General features: G+C 42.4%; 1 protein-coding gene across 1 annotated transcript; it reads left to right on the top strand.

Annotated features, from left to right (window-relative positions):
* Nucleotides 1–6,830: 6,830 nt before the first annotated feature.
* Nucleotides 6,831–7,775, top strand: LOC311175144 (olfactory receptor 14A16-like; the record flags this gene model as incomplete). The annotated part of the gene is made up of 1 exon (XM_084240076.1): nt 6,831–7,775. The coding sequence occupies one exon, from the start codon at nt 6,831–6,833 to the stop codon at nt 7,773–7,775; it is 945 nt and encodes a 314-aa protein (XP_084096202.1).
* Between the last annotated feature and the right edge of the window lie 6,671 nt (nt 7,776–14,446).

The raw sequence follows: 14,446 nt of genomic DNA, 5'->3' as shown, positions 1-14,446 counted from the left end.
ATAATTTTAATTGTTGTATTTATTTTTAGGTTCCTTATTTTTCCAGATTGTGTCTTGATCCTATTCCAGGTCATCTTCTCATCCTTCTTGTAGATTACACTTAAGCCCAGTTTTCTTCTACATGGGGACTATGTTATTTTTTTTATTATGTAAAACATCAGGCAAAATAAAGCAGGGATATATTTGTTAATTCTACACATATGCACTCAGTGTTATTGTTTCCCTAACCCTGAGAATGTGAGCAGGGCTTGTTGTTCTTGCTCTCAAGTACTTTATCTGAAACAGGTCACTGTGTCTCCAAACTCTCCTGATTGATTATCACATATTTGTCCATAAAAATATTTCTTATACTAATATATGTAGTTAACCACAAAACTTGACTACTCCATTCAAATTTCAGAATTAAACATGAGTTAGAAAATCACTCAAATTAGGGGCTTCCCTGGTGGTGCAAAGCGATGCAACCTATGAAGCTATCTGCATCCACCGAAGCACCAGTTCAATCCCAGGCCAGGGAGCTACCCACATGGTGCAGCAGACCTCTCCTGGCTCTCCTGCTGCTCCCCTTAGCAGTATATTTCAGTACATCTGCTTGTTCCGCTCCCCACTCTGTCTCTGATGAATCTTCTCACCTCTGCACGCTTCTGGCCTGTACCCCAGTTACTGGATGCATAATACATCTTTAAAAAAAAAAGGAATCTGAGGAAAAAAAAAAGAAAATCACTCAAAGCAATATTCATTTCAGTGATAGTATGAGATCACAGTCACCTTCCCTTGGGATATGACATCATTCCCTGGTCAGATTCCTGCTAATGTATTTTCTATTTTTCCTTTGAACAAATCCAGTGTCTGTTGAGAAGGGATCTTTACCATGAGTGTTTCATCAAAATGTCACATCAATTTGTTATCTGTTCTTATCAAGGATGACATTTACACTCTATACTGTTTTCACCGTGGGTCACATTTCTCTCCACTCAGAATCTACTAAATGCCCTGCAGTGTCTGGCACCTCTGTCCACACTCCTATCTCCTCCCTGGTTCCCTCTGGTAATGAGCAAAATTTTGCACTCAGTCCAACATTTCCCTGTGCTGTTTGCCACTATACTTTTTCAGTTAATGAATTTTTATATTATCTTCCACAGACAGGTAGGACCAGCCAATATCTTTCACTTTGTGACTTATCTCAGAAGCATATGCAGCTCAGTGTCCACCTTTGGTCCTGAAGGGCATGGGCTCATCTTTTTAATAGCTGTGTAGTATTCCACTGAGTGTGGACCCACATAGTTTGTTCACACTTCTGTGCACCACACTGGGGTTGGGGCCATGGACAGCAACAGTGGTCAGTGCAGCTGTGAACACAGGTGTACGTGGTCTGCACTGTACAGTCTGCACATCTGGGATAACACACGGCAGAGGTTGGTCCAACCTGTGGGAGCTCTGTTGTCATCGTCTGAAGACATCTCCATGCCATTTGGCATCAGAGGTGAGAGGCCCTTTATTTCTTTCCCTTCTCACAGGTGACAACTCATTACAGTTTGGATTTCTATTTTCCTTATTAGTGTGGTTGAACAATTTGGAATGGATTAAAAATCTGCATAAGATGAAGCCTTAAGATACCAAAAAGAACACCTTAGTGCTGCCTACTGCACACTCACCCCACAGATGAACTTGGGGACACAACACCAAGGACCAGGGAAGAAGAGCACATAGGAACAAGTACCCCCCCCCATACTAGAGAGCTTCAGAAGACCCATCTCCAAAATGGGCCCCTGCACTGGGAGATAATTGTGCACGTCACATACCTGACAAGGGCGAGAATCCAAAGTACACAAAACCTACCTATTGTAGTCACAAAATTAAGCACCTAGGAGCAGGGCATCCCCTGGTGATGCATGCAGTTGAGTGTCATGCTGTGAAGCTGTCCACAGCCTCTGCAGCACCGGTTTGATCCTGGCCAACTGGTGAGGGTCACACATGGTGTGACAGAACTCTCCTATCTACCCGCTGCTCCCCTCAGCAGTGTACTTCAGTCCGTCTGCCTGTTCTGTTCCCCACTCTGTCTCTGGTGACTCCTCTCACCCTCCCACACATCTGGCCTGTACTACCGTTCTTGTATAAATAAATACATAAATAAATAAAAAAGAACCTAGGAGCAAACCTAGCAAAAGAGGTGAAGGCTCTACACAAAGAAAATTGTAAGATATAGTTAAAGATCTGGAAAATGCAAAGAAATGGATATATATTTCCTTTTCAATGATTACAAGAATCGGCATTGTCAAAAAGCCATCCTACCCAAAGCAATGTACAGATTCAAGGTAACCCCAGTGAGAACTTCAATAGCATCTTCAAATATATGGAACAAAATTACTGAAATGCAGATGGAACCACAAAAGACCCTAAACAGACAAAACAATCCTGACAAAAATGAGGAAAATGGAGGAATCACACCACCAGACATCTATCTATACAATAAAGCTATAACAGTTAAAACAGCATGGTAGTGGGACAAAAACAGACACACAGACCTCTGGAATATAATGAGAGCCCAGGAATACACCCACATCTGATGGACAGTCACTCTACAACAGAGGAGCCAAGAGTATGACTGCAACAAGGAGAGTGTGGAAATGGGGTTGGGAAAACTGGCAGCCACATGCAAAACAATGAAACTACATCACTATCTCCCAACAGACACCCCCAAAAATCTTCAAAATGGGTTAAATGACTTTTTCCAAATATGTGAAGTCACCATAATCATGACAGTGCAACTCAACTAACATGACCGCATGTACAGAAGCCCCAATAATCACTCCTATATGTTAAGGATAAATGAATAATTATTCAAACATATGTCCGTAGCCATCCGGAGCAAGTGTAGTGTTGTGCAACATGTGCCATCAATTAAGTTTCCCTTTACCGTTTCGCATTCTGAGAAACCACAGGTTTTTCCTGTTAATCAAATGAGACTAGGAGTACGATGGGAGGAGCTACCAGGATATAAGAGGAGAACGCGGGAGAGAGGAGAAGAAGAGATATATAAGAAGAGAACCACAAGAGAGTAAAGGGGGTTTACTGCGAGAGGAGCAGAGAGAAGGCCAGGTAAGGTAGAAAGACAGGGAAAAGTAAGACATGGAAAAGTAAGAGAAGGAAAAGGAAAAATAAAGAAGCATGTGCTAGCGTCAAGTTGTCTCAAGCCACTCATTTCAATCCTCAGCCCTTCTCTTTTTGTGCCTACGAATCCCGCAGGTCGGGACAAACATATAATAATTATTATAATTTAAATGCAGAGTTGCAAGTGCAGAAACCAGAACAGAATTACATGAATAAACAGCTTTTAACAACAAGAATAAATGACTTTCTCAGATGATTGTGTATTCATCCCCTGGCCTATCCCTTCTGCTGAGTTTCTCCTTGTCCCCCCTCCTCACTCTCCCTCCCTCGTCCCTTCCTTCCTTCATGTCTTCCCTTCCTTGCTGCCTCCACAGTTTCCTCACTTTGCCTCACACCAAGCTGCCCAGATCTCCCCATGAGGGGCACACAGTGGGGACGGTGACTTTCCAGCTCCCTCCTCAACATGTGCTCTGAGGACGGGGCCTGCACCTGGGTCAGTGGAGTCTAATGGAGCCTGGAAAGGGGATGAATTACATTCCTCCCCACACAGGTGTAAAACACCAACAAACAGCCTCTGACACACTCAGTGCTCCAATTACCCGCTGATTGTGCGACAGGACAACGCCAATTAAGACAGTCAACTCACAAAGGGAACTTGTCCCTCTGGAATAAAGTCACTTTACAGATGGGTCTTGGACAGTGTCCAACACAGGGACACCAGATCCAGAGCTCAAATAGCCCAGCCCTGAGGCCCTGCTCTGTCCATGAGGCAGCGCATGACGGGGTGGAACATCCTGTGAGTGCTCAGAGGCTCCCCATGAGCCCCGACCATGGAGTGAAAGGCCGGAACACCCTCTATCCCGCCATGGGGACAACTTCAGGACAGAGACTCAACACGGCAGCGGGAACTTCCCCCCCTGATTGCAGGTAACTGCCACTGGCCATTTACAGGGAATCTTTTCAGACTAGAAAGTTTAAAAACTTCAAGCTTCATTTTAGACTCGAGAAAGCATAGCAGATAAATATTCATTTTGCAAATAATGAAAAGTAATGGATTCTATTTTTTATAATAAATTTTATTTTTATATTCCCCATGCAATTGCAAACCCCTTATTTTGTCCCCAATCCCTCCTCTCCCGCCCCCTACCCCCCATAGAGTGTCTCTGGTTCATAGATTTTTGTTGATTTTGATTTTCACTTTCTTACAGTTATTCATTTTCCTGGTCCCTTATTTAAGTTTTCTAGATTCCTGCTATGAGTGAGACCATCTGGAAAGTAATGGATTCTAAATGAGCACAAGTTGCTCAGTGTCCCGTAACTGCATCATCCTGGGGTGAGTCTCAATGAGAGAAAATAATTTATTCTTAATTTAAGGAGCTCAAATGACACTGACTTTTTAGCACATTTATAATATGAGAGGATGTCGATTTATGGTGCATCACATGGCACAGGATGATTATTGCTTTGGAACTGTGATGTCAGCGTGGAGCGCAGTGAGTGTGTCTAGAAAGTGAAGGAGCCACAACGGTCAGGGACACGCAGCCACGGGGGGACTCACGGGGAGACCAGGGAAGCTGCTGGCGGGGACAGGGCCGTGAAGAGCCCAGCCTGGCTCCGGGCCGCAGCAGGTCCCGCACTCAGAGGAGCCAGTTCCCTCCAGAACCAAATGTCCTCTCCTGCCCAGGGGAGATGGGAGGGCGGGGGGGGGACAGGGAGCAGAGACACGGAGCAGACATGGGGCCCCTCTCATGTGGAGCCCCCCCTCAGTGGGGCGGGGCTGCTCTGAGGACAGGGGTGCCGGGTCTGTCCGTCGCCAGCAGGCCGCAGCGTCAGGGGAGCGGCAGTCAAGGGGTTCGAGGCAGCGTCTGGGGAGACAGATCTTTCTCTCAACACGTGGCGAGGCCGCGATTGTGTCTGTTACTGGACACGCACTTCGGGGGAATCCGACATTATCACTCCCTGACACTGAGGCGTGCAGGAGTCCCAGTATCTGATCAGGGCCAGGGGCAGAGATGTGTCATGGCTAAATTTGTCATGAGAAATTTATGTTTTATGTCACTCAGAAGAATCCCAGCCCCTGATGACAGCATGTCCTAAACTGATCCCTTTTGTTCTTCAAACATCTGGGTCATTTCCACGAAACTTTCACAGTTATCTCTTATCAGAACGTTCTCCTCAAAGTCCTGCCTCCCCAGAGCCTGCCCCTCCGTCACCCCACAGAGGGGGGAGAGGGTGAGATTGGGGAGCAGGAGAGAGGGCAGGGCTGCCCATGTCCAGACGTCCCCACTCACACACGGGCCTGGGGGAAGGAACAAACCCGGAACCCAGGGACCCGGGGCCCTGGGACCGGCAGGGACAGCCACACGCACAGACTGTCCGGCTCAGCCCTGGAGCGGCCTCCTCCCTGCACAGATAAGCGTGAGTCTGAGGGGGACAGAGGGGCCGGTTAGGGACCCGGGGTGGACAAGCCCATCCTTCAGGAGGGACGTATGGGTGTGACCCGGGAGGACACTCTGCGGGAGACACTAGAGATGGAGGAAGGTCCTTTAATGGGACATCACAGCGGGACAAGGTGGTGTCTCGGTGCCCACAGCCAGGGCCCACAGAGGAGGAGTGTGGTGACCAGTGACCGGAGAAGCATCATTGCAGGAAGTGGATGTTAAGACAACTCCTTTCATGAGTGTCTGTGTATGTGCTGGGGACTGTGAGAAATTTGGGTTGACAACACTGCAGTGACCAGCGGGGGTCATGCAGCCACCCACAAGAGCAGGATGCTGGGGAAATAGCAGACCCTGCCTGCGTAGTGGTAGCGTCATCCCACAGCACCCGCTGGAGATGCAGGGGTGACACTGAAAATGTGTTTACTCACCGAGGGCTTCGGGGGTACATGAGTCTGTGACAAGATATTTTTTCTACTCCACAAACTGGTGTAATGGAAACCAGACCCCAGGCCTGCCATGTTTCCAACCTTATCGACAAGGTGTCCTACTGCCCAGTTGCTGGGGCCCGGCCTTCCCGTCATACCTCCTGATGTAGCCATTTCTCCAGGGCATCAGCTCCTGCTCTTGCTGCATTTCAACGGAGTCTGCGGGGTCTGGTGTCCTCCACTCTTGCAGGTCGCATCACTGACCATGCTGTTCTCTCCTCATATTGAGGGCAGAGCTCCATGTACCCCACATGGCAGCCCATCAGGCCCTGTAAGTCCAGCAGACCCACATGGCTGCCGAGTGTCTACTGAGTCCTTGATACGAGTGCAGATGTTGGCGGTCTCCACAGTGAGTGTCTTGAGGGCAGGACATGGATCAAAGGTATCTAGGTGGAGGGAGGAGGTTCAGTGAGTTTCCTCCTCAGATGTGGCTTCAGCTCTGGACAGGCCTGACCTGGGATCCTGAGGGGCTGAGGGTGTGGGAGCAACAGGAATAACAGCAATGCTGGGCAGGTTATAGAGAGATGTGGGAGGACAGTCTAGCGGTTTCTGGGGGAAGGGGAAGTGTCCAATCTCAGTGTTTCTAACATGAGCTGTTTGGACAACATAACAAATTTCTTTCAGAAGAACTGGAAATATAGTAGTTTGTCAGGACACAGTACTCAGAGAATGAATAGAGGTGGAGACACGTGAGCACCAGGGGTGTGATTGTCATATGAGAAGCCCAGTTATATTCAGTCTGTGGAGACGGGACGGTGGTGATTTCTTCCTCTCCATATTTATTACACAGATGATGGATCCAGGGGTGACCAATCTCACAGCCGTGACAGAATTCATCCTCCTGGGCTTCCCCAACCAGGGGACCATGGGTTTCTTGCAACCTCTACTCTTCTCCCTGGTCTACCTGTGTGCCCTGCTGGGGAACGGGCTCATCGTCCTCATCACCACCCTGGACTGCCAACTCCACACCCCCATGTACTTCTTCCTGAAGAGTCTGTCCTTCATGGACCTCTGCCTCATCTCAGCCACAGTCCCCAAGTCCATTGCCAACTCTCTGAGGCACAGCAGCTCCATCTCCTTCCTGGGCTGTGTCGTCCAGGTGTTTATGGTGGTTATGACAGCAGGTTCAGAGCTGACCCTGCTCACAGTGATGAGCCTTGACCGCTTTGCTGCCATCTGCCACCCCCTGCACTATGACATTATCATGAGCTGGGACAGGTGTTTACAGCTGACAGCTGTGTCCTGGCTGGGTGGGGGTCCATTTGCTATCATGAACACAGCTGGAACCTTCTCTTTGTCCTACTGTGGGTCCAATGTGGTCCACCAGTTCTTCTGTGACATCCCCCAGTTATTGGCTATTTCCTGCTCTGGAAATTTATTCAACGAACTTGTCCCCATTTTCATTGGTGTGGTGATGGAGTCCTGCTGTTTTACTTTCATCGTCATTTCCTATGTCCACATCTTCTCTGCTACCAGGAAGATCCCATCCACAGAAGGGAAGGCCAAAGTCTACTCCACCTGCCTTCCCCACCTGCTGGTTGTGGTGCTGTTTGTATCCACTGCATGCTTTGCTTATCTGAAGCCGACCTCAGGGACCCCGTCTACATCTGACCTGGTCATTTCTATGTTCTACACGGTGGTGCCCCCCACCTTTAATCCCGTCATATACAGTCTGAGGAATGAAGCCATGAAGTCCGCTGTGGGAAGACTGATGAACAGGAGACTCACCAAAATGTAATAGAGAAGATGACTTCATGTCCCCTTTATTAGAGACTTATTTTAAATTTTCACACTATACTTCCTTTTATGTTTTTGCAATTATATAAACAACATATATCCTCACGTTACCTTGTGTCTCAGATGGCCAGGATAGTCTGCTGCTCATATGCTCTATTAGCATTGTTTGTTCCTCTTTTTAACCCTGATATGCTCTTTGATATTCTGTGTATACTGGCGGGAACTGAACTTCCAACCACTCTTTGCTGGTCTCCATTTCTGTAGCTCCCAGCCAAGAAAGGCGACGGTTGGGCTTCATCTCAGTTGTCAGAAGTTCTCTCACTGGGGCAGCATCTCCAGTCTCTAAGGCAGCTTCCCCTCTAATGTCACTGACCCTCTCGGTCATGTGTGGGTCCTGGGGCCCCTGTTGGGGCCCAGACCCCTGTACTTAGTGAGTGAGGTCTTCATAGAATAAACAAGGCCTTAGGGTACAAGTTAGAATCTGAATAGTCACCATCTACTGTCAATAAGGACCACAAGTGACGTGGTAGAGACCCTCCTGGAAGCACTGGTGTGGGTGCCGCCGGCATTTACATAAACACACTTAGAAATAAGAACGTTAATTTCCTGTGCAGTACATTTACTAAAATATTACAACAATATTTTAAATATTTTAAATAATGAATTCAAAAATATTTTAGATAATATTTAAATTTAAATATTATCTAAAATATTTAATTTAAATATTATTAAAATATTAGTATTTTATAATAAAATTTTAAATAAACTTTTTAAATAAAATTTAAATACAATTTTAAATATTTTAGATAAAATTTAAATCATTAAAATTTTAAATAATAAAACTTTAATATTTTAAATATTAAAATACTAAATATTGAAATTTGGAGATAAGCCTGGGACTGTAGATGAGGTGGCAGAATCCTGATCTTTGAACTTAGGGCTGACAACTTGCTATATTATAAAGTGTTCAAATGATTGGCCATTTCATGTTTTCTGTCGATAAATAACTTTGTTAACATTAATTGTTGATACTATTATAATTTACCCATCAATATTTAAAATTGTTAAACATTAAAATATTAAAATATTTTAAATAATATTTAAAATATTGCAAAAATGTAAAGCATACAAATTTTTGGGAACAAATAAGAGAAATTAACAATTTATATTTATTAAAGCAAAATTAAAAGAGTAACCTTCATCAATTCTAATATTTACAGAAATCACTGAGGAATGGCACCACAGTATCACCCCACACTTACACAAGTTTGTCCCCATCTATTAGTTACCTGGGAGCCTGGGAATTTGGGGACAAGTCCTGTGGGCACCTCATGGGATTCCTACCCAGAGTGTCTGCATTTCTATGGACATATTAAAACGAGAAAGCTCATCAGATTAGTGTACAATAAAATAATACTATTATTTAGTGTAGACATAAAGATGCAAAGGATTTGAAGAAGATATAATTTGGGGAAGTGAAATGCCCATGGGTGTGGCTGATGTCTGGCCTCAGCTCCTCTCTGCTGACTGCATCCACCTTTGCTTTCCTGTCTGTGATGCTTGATCTTTGAAAAGTTAACACGAAATATTTCATGATAAAATGTAGTTCCAATTGGAAACCAGACATTCGGTCACTCTCAAACAGTTTGCCCTGTGAGGAGTGAGTCAGGCTGAACTTGTCTCCAGACCAGGAGAGTTCCATGTGACACAAGGGAAATCTGGAGACCAGCCAGGGACAGTAGAAGAGGTGGCAGAATCTTGATCTTTGACCTTCTGGGCTTACAACTTGCTATACTATAAAGTGTCCAAATGATTGGCACTTTCATGTTTTCTGTCAATAAATAACTTTGTTAACATTAATTGTTGATACTGTTATAATTTACCCATCAATGAAAGTTATGGGATATAATAAGAATGTAATATATGTATTGAATTAAGAAGCTCAATCAGACCATTATAAACATATGCTGAGACTATTCATTGCCAACATTTTTGCCATCTTTGTACAACATAATTAAAATGTTTACATTAATAAAATATGAAATGCCTCAAGATTGTATGAAATAAAACTTAATTTCTAAACCATGGGCACAGGGAAATGCCCTCTGGACTCGCCATTTTAGACCAGGTATCTTTGCATCCGGAATCCACCTAGACTGTGTGGAACTGGGAAACTGCTGCTCCCACAGCCAGAGGTGAGCCAAAAAGCCCCACAAGCCAGGCCCCTGTCTGGCAGCCAGTCGAGCCCAGGTCGGGGATCCAGTGATTTGGAGCCAAGTGGATGATCCAGCCATGGCCAAGGCAGTCTGTGGTACTGCCAGACCTACCTCTGGAATTAAACAAATACAGAAGGAGGAGATTTTCTGTGACAGCAACCACTAACATATTCGTAGTACCACTGCCCTACTGGACTTCTGGTATAACAGTTTTTGACTTGACTGGACCACCAGTTTCCAACATCCCAGAAAGAGCACACCAAAAAAATGCCGGCCAGTACCAGTGACATTGTGTCCCAATGCATAGGACAAATTAGAAAACAAGCAGCAGGGAGAAGAAAAACTACAAGCAACCAAGCAAGTCCTCAGGGAAAAGACACACCAAATTAAGATAATCACCCACCAGATTGCAACAACAGTGACGTGGGAGAACTTCTGAGTCCTCCAGATACAGAATTTAAAATTGCCATGATTAAAAAACTGAAAGAAGTCATAAAACAATGATAAGGGAAAAATAATCAATGATCAGAAGAATAAAATTGAGTCCCTAACGAGGGAAGTGAAAGAAATGCAGGATATCAAAGGATTAATGGAGGTGTTAAAGAACTCTGGGAAAAGCAGTAAAAGCAGAATAGATGAAATGGAAGAACAAATAAGCACTCTCGAAGACCCAGAAATAAAAAGATTCAAAACAGAAAAGGAAAGAGAAGTACAAAGGAAAATGAGTGAAGAAAGACTTCAGGAAATATCTGACTCCATGAGGAAAGGAAATATAAGAGTTACAGGAATCCCAGAAGGAGAGGAGAGAGACATAGGAACAGAGAAAATATTCAAGGAAATAATTGAAGAGAACTTCCAAAACATGAAGAAGAAGCTGAAATAGATGTAGAAAAAGCGAAAATAACACCAAACTTCCACGATGAAAGGGAAAATTCAGCAAGACATATTAGAAAAGCTCCCAAGAATCTGAGATAAGGAAAAAAAAAATGATGCTGACAAAAGGGAAGAAACAAATAACATACAAAGGAAAGTCAATCAGGCTGACATCAGACTTCTCTGAAGAAACACCATGGGCAAGAAGAAAGTGGAGGGATATAGTCAATAGGCTCCAAGACAACAAATGCCAACCAAGAATACTCTATCCTGCAAAGCTCTCCTTCCTCTATGAAGAAAGAATAAAGACCTTCTCAGACAAACAGAATCTCTGGAATTTCATTATGACCAAACCCCCATTACAAAAAATACTGCAAGGATTCCTAAAGCCAGAACCAACAGAAGGATGAATAAGAATGAAACAAGACCAAAAAATTAATAAAAAATAAATAAAACCAGAGAAATACAGACACTAGCATATCAATATTAACTCTAAATGTAAATGGACTAAACTCTTCAATAAAAAGACACAGAGTCGCCGGCTGGATTAAGAAACAAGACCCAACCTTTTGCTGTCTCCAGGAAACACATTTAGCTACAAAAGATAAAAATAGACTGAAAGTAAAAGGATAGAAAACAATCCTAGAAGCAAATGGACCAAACAAAGAAGGTAAGAACAGCTATACTTATACCAGATGAAATAGATTTCAAACTCAAAAAGGTAAAAAAAAAAAAAAAAGACCCAGACAGTCACTACATCATGATCAAAGGGACAATACTTCAAGAAGAAATGAAGAAATAACACTCATTAACATATACTCACCAAATGAAGGGGCACCAATATATACCAGACAACTATTATCATCCCTGAAAACCAACATCAGAGAAAACATGTATGTAGTAGGAGACTTCAACACACCACTATCAACAATGGATAGATCAACGAGACAAAAAATAAGTAAGGACACAAATGCTCTAAGTAAGGGTCTAGAGCTCATGTGCTTAACAGACACCTATATAACACTAAACCCCCCAAAAATATGAGTACACAGTTTTCTCAGGTGCACACAGATCATTCTCCAGGATCAATCACATACTGGGACACAAGACAACATGAACAGATACTCCAAGGTTGAAATCATACCAAGCATCTTTTCTGACCATGAAGGAATCAAACTAGAAATAAACCATAAAAGGAAGGCAAGGAACCCTTCTACTTCACGGAAATTGAAACCCACACTACTGGAAGACAACTGGACTAATGAAGAGATAAAATAATAAATTAAAAACAAAATACTTTGTGTTGAATGAAAAGGAGGATACCAATTTCCTAAATGTGTGGGACACAACAAAAGCAGTAATAAGAGGAAAATAAATAGCAATACAGGCTCACATCAATAACACCAACAACAACAACAACAAAAAAAAAACTCAAAGAAACAACCTAATTACACATCTCAAAGCACTAGAAAAAGAACAACAACAACAAAAAAACCAAAACCAGTAGAAGAAATACTAAAAATCAAAGCAGAAATAAATGAATTAGAAATGAAAAAAAAACAATCCAAAAGATCAATGAAACCAAAAGTTGGTTCTTCAAAAATAAATAAATAAATAAACAAACAAATAAATAAATAAATAAATAAAATAAAATAGACAAACCCCTAGCCAGGCTCACAAAGGAAAAATGGGAGAAAGCACAAATAAATAGGATCACAAATGCAAAAGGTGAAATATCAACACACACAGCAGAAATCAAAGAAATAATCAGAAACTAATATGAACAGTTATATGCAAACAAACTCAACAATCTAGAAGAGATGGACAAATTCCTACAACTCTGCAGTCACCCAAAGCTAGCTAAAGAAGAAATAGAACACCTAAATAGTCCAATTTCAAGCAGTGAAATTGAAATGGTAATTAAAACCCTCCCCAAAAACAAAAGTCCTGGAGCAAATGGATTTACAAATGAATTCTACCAAACATTCAGAACGAATTAGTGTCTATCCTTCTAAATTCTTTCAAAAAATTGAGAAGGTGTTTACTTTCTTATAATTATTATTTTTCCTGGTCTCTTATTGAGGTTTTCTAGATTCCTGCTATGAGTGAGACCATCCGGTATTTTTCTTTTTCTTTCTGGCTTATTTCATGGAGCATGATCCCTTCCAGTGCCATCAATGTTGCTGCAAATTGCATGTGTTTATCTTTTTTGAATGCTGAGTAATATTCCATGGTGTATATGGACCACATCTTCTTGATCCAGTCATCTATTTTTGGGCATCTGGGTTGTTTCCATAGCTTAGCTATAGTAAAAGGTGCTGCTATAAACATAGGGGTGCAGGTGCTCTTTGGAATTTATGTTTCCGTGTCCTCTGGGTAAATACCTAGGAGTGGAATTGCTGGATCATATGGAATCTCTATGTTTAGTAGGTCAAGTAAAAATCAAAATCAACAACTATGAACCAGAGACACTGTATGAGGGTTGCGGGGTGGGGAAAGGAGGGATTGGGGTCAAAATAAGAGGGTTGCAATTGTATGGGGAATATAAAAATAAAATTAAAATTAAAAAATTAAATAAAATGGATATCAAATGTGAAAAAAAAAGATATGTTGGAGTCCTAATCCCTAGTACCTCAGAATATGACCTTATTGGGAAATATGATCTTTATAGTGATTCTCAAGCAAAAATAAGAATTTTTTTAGGTGGACTTAATCCAGATGTCTTATTAAAAAAAAATCTGAACACAGAGACAGATGCACACAGAGGGACGATGATGTGAAAATACAGGGAGAAGGTAGCCATGTGACTACAGATATGTACCTACAAGCCAACAGGATCTTGAGACTACCAAAAGCTATGAGAAAGGCAAGAAGCAGTTCCTTTCCCAGAGCATGACAGAGAACATGGCTTTGCTATCACCTTAATTTTGGACTTCTGGACTCCAGAAGTATGAGACAAATAAATTTCTGATGTTTTATGTCAAAAAAAATTGACAAGGTGGCAATAATGCCAAACATGTTCTATGAAGCCAACATTACACTAATACGAAAACCAAACAAGGACAACGCAAAAAAATAAAACTACAGACCAATCTGTCTAATGAATACTGACTGATTCAAAAATCCTTAATAAAATCTTAGCTATCAGAATCCAACAGTGCATCCATAAGATAATTCACCATGACTAAGTAGCATTTATTCAAGGGACACAAGGTTAGTTCAACATCCGAAAATCAATCAACATAATCTAACACATACAAAAAGAAACACAAAAACCATATGATAATATCAATAGATGTTGAGAAAGCTTTTGACAAAGTACAACACCCATTTATGATAAAGGCCCTTGAAATTCTCGGGATGCAAGTAACATACCTAAACATCTTAAAGGCCATATATGACAAGTCCATAGCCAGTATCATCCTCAATGGTGAAAAGCTGAAAGCATTTCCATTAAGATCTGGAACAAGACAAGGATGTCCACTCTCACCACTGCTTTTCTATATAATACTGGAAGTCCTAGCCAGAGCAATAAGACAAGAGAAAGACATACAAGGAATCCAAATAGGAAAAGAAGAAGTCA

Source organism: Talpa europaea (genome assembly GCF_964194135.1).
Source record: "Talpa europaea genome assembly, chromosome: 8".
Classification (NCBI taxonomy): domain Eukaryota; kingdom Metazoa; phylum Chordata; class Mammalia; order Eulipotyphla; family Talpidae; genus Talpa; species Talpa europaea.
This window is presented reverse-complemented; position numbering and strand designations above follow the sequence as displayed.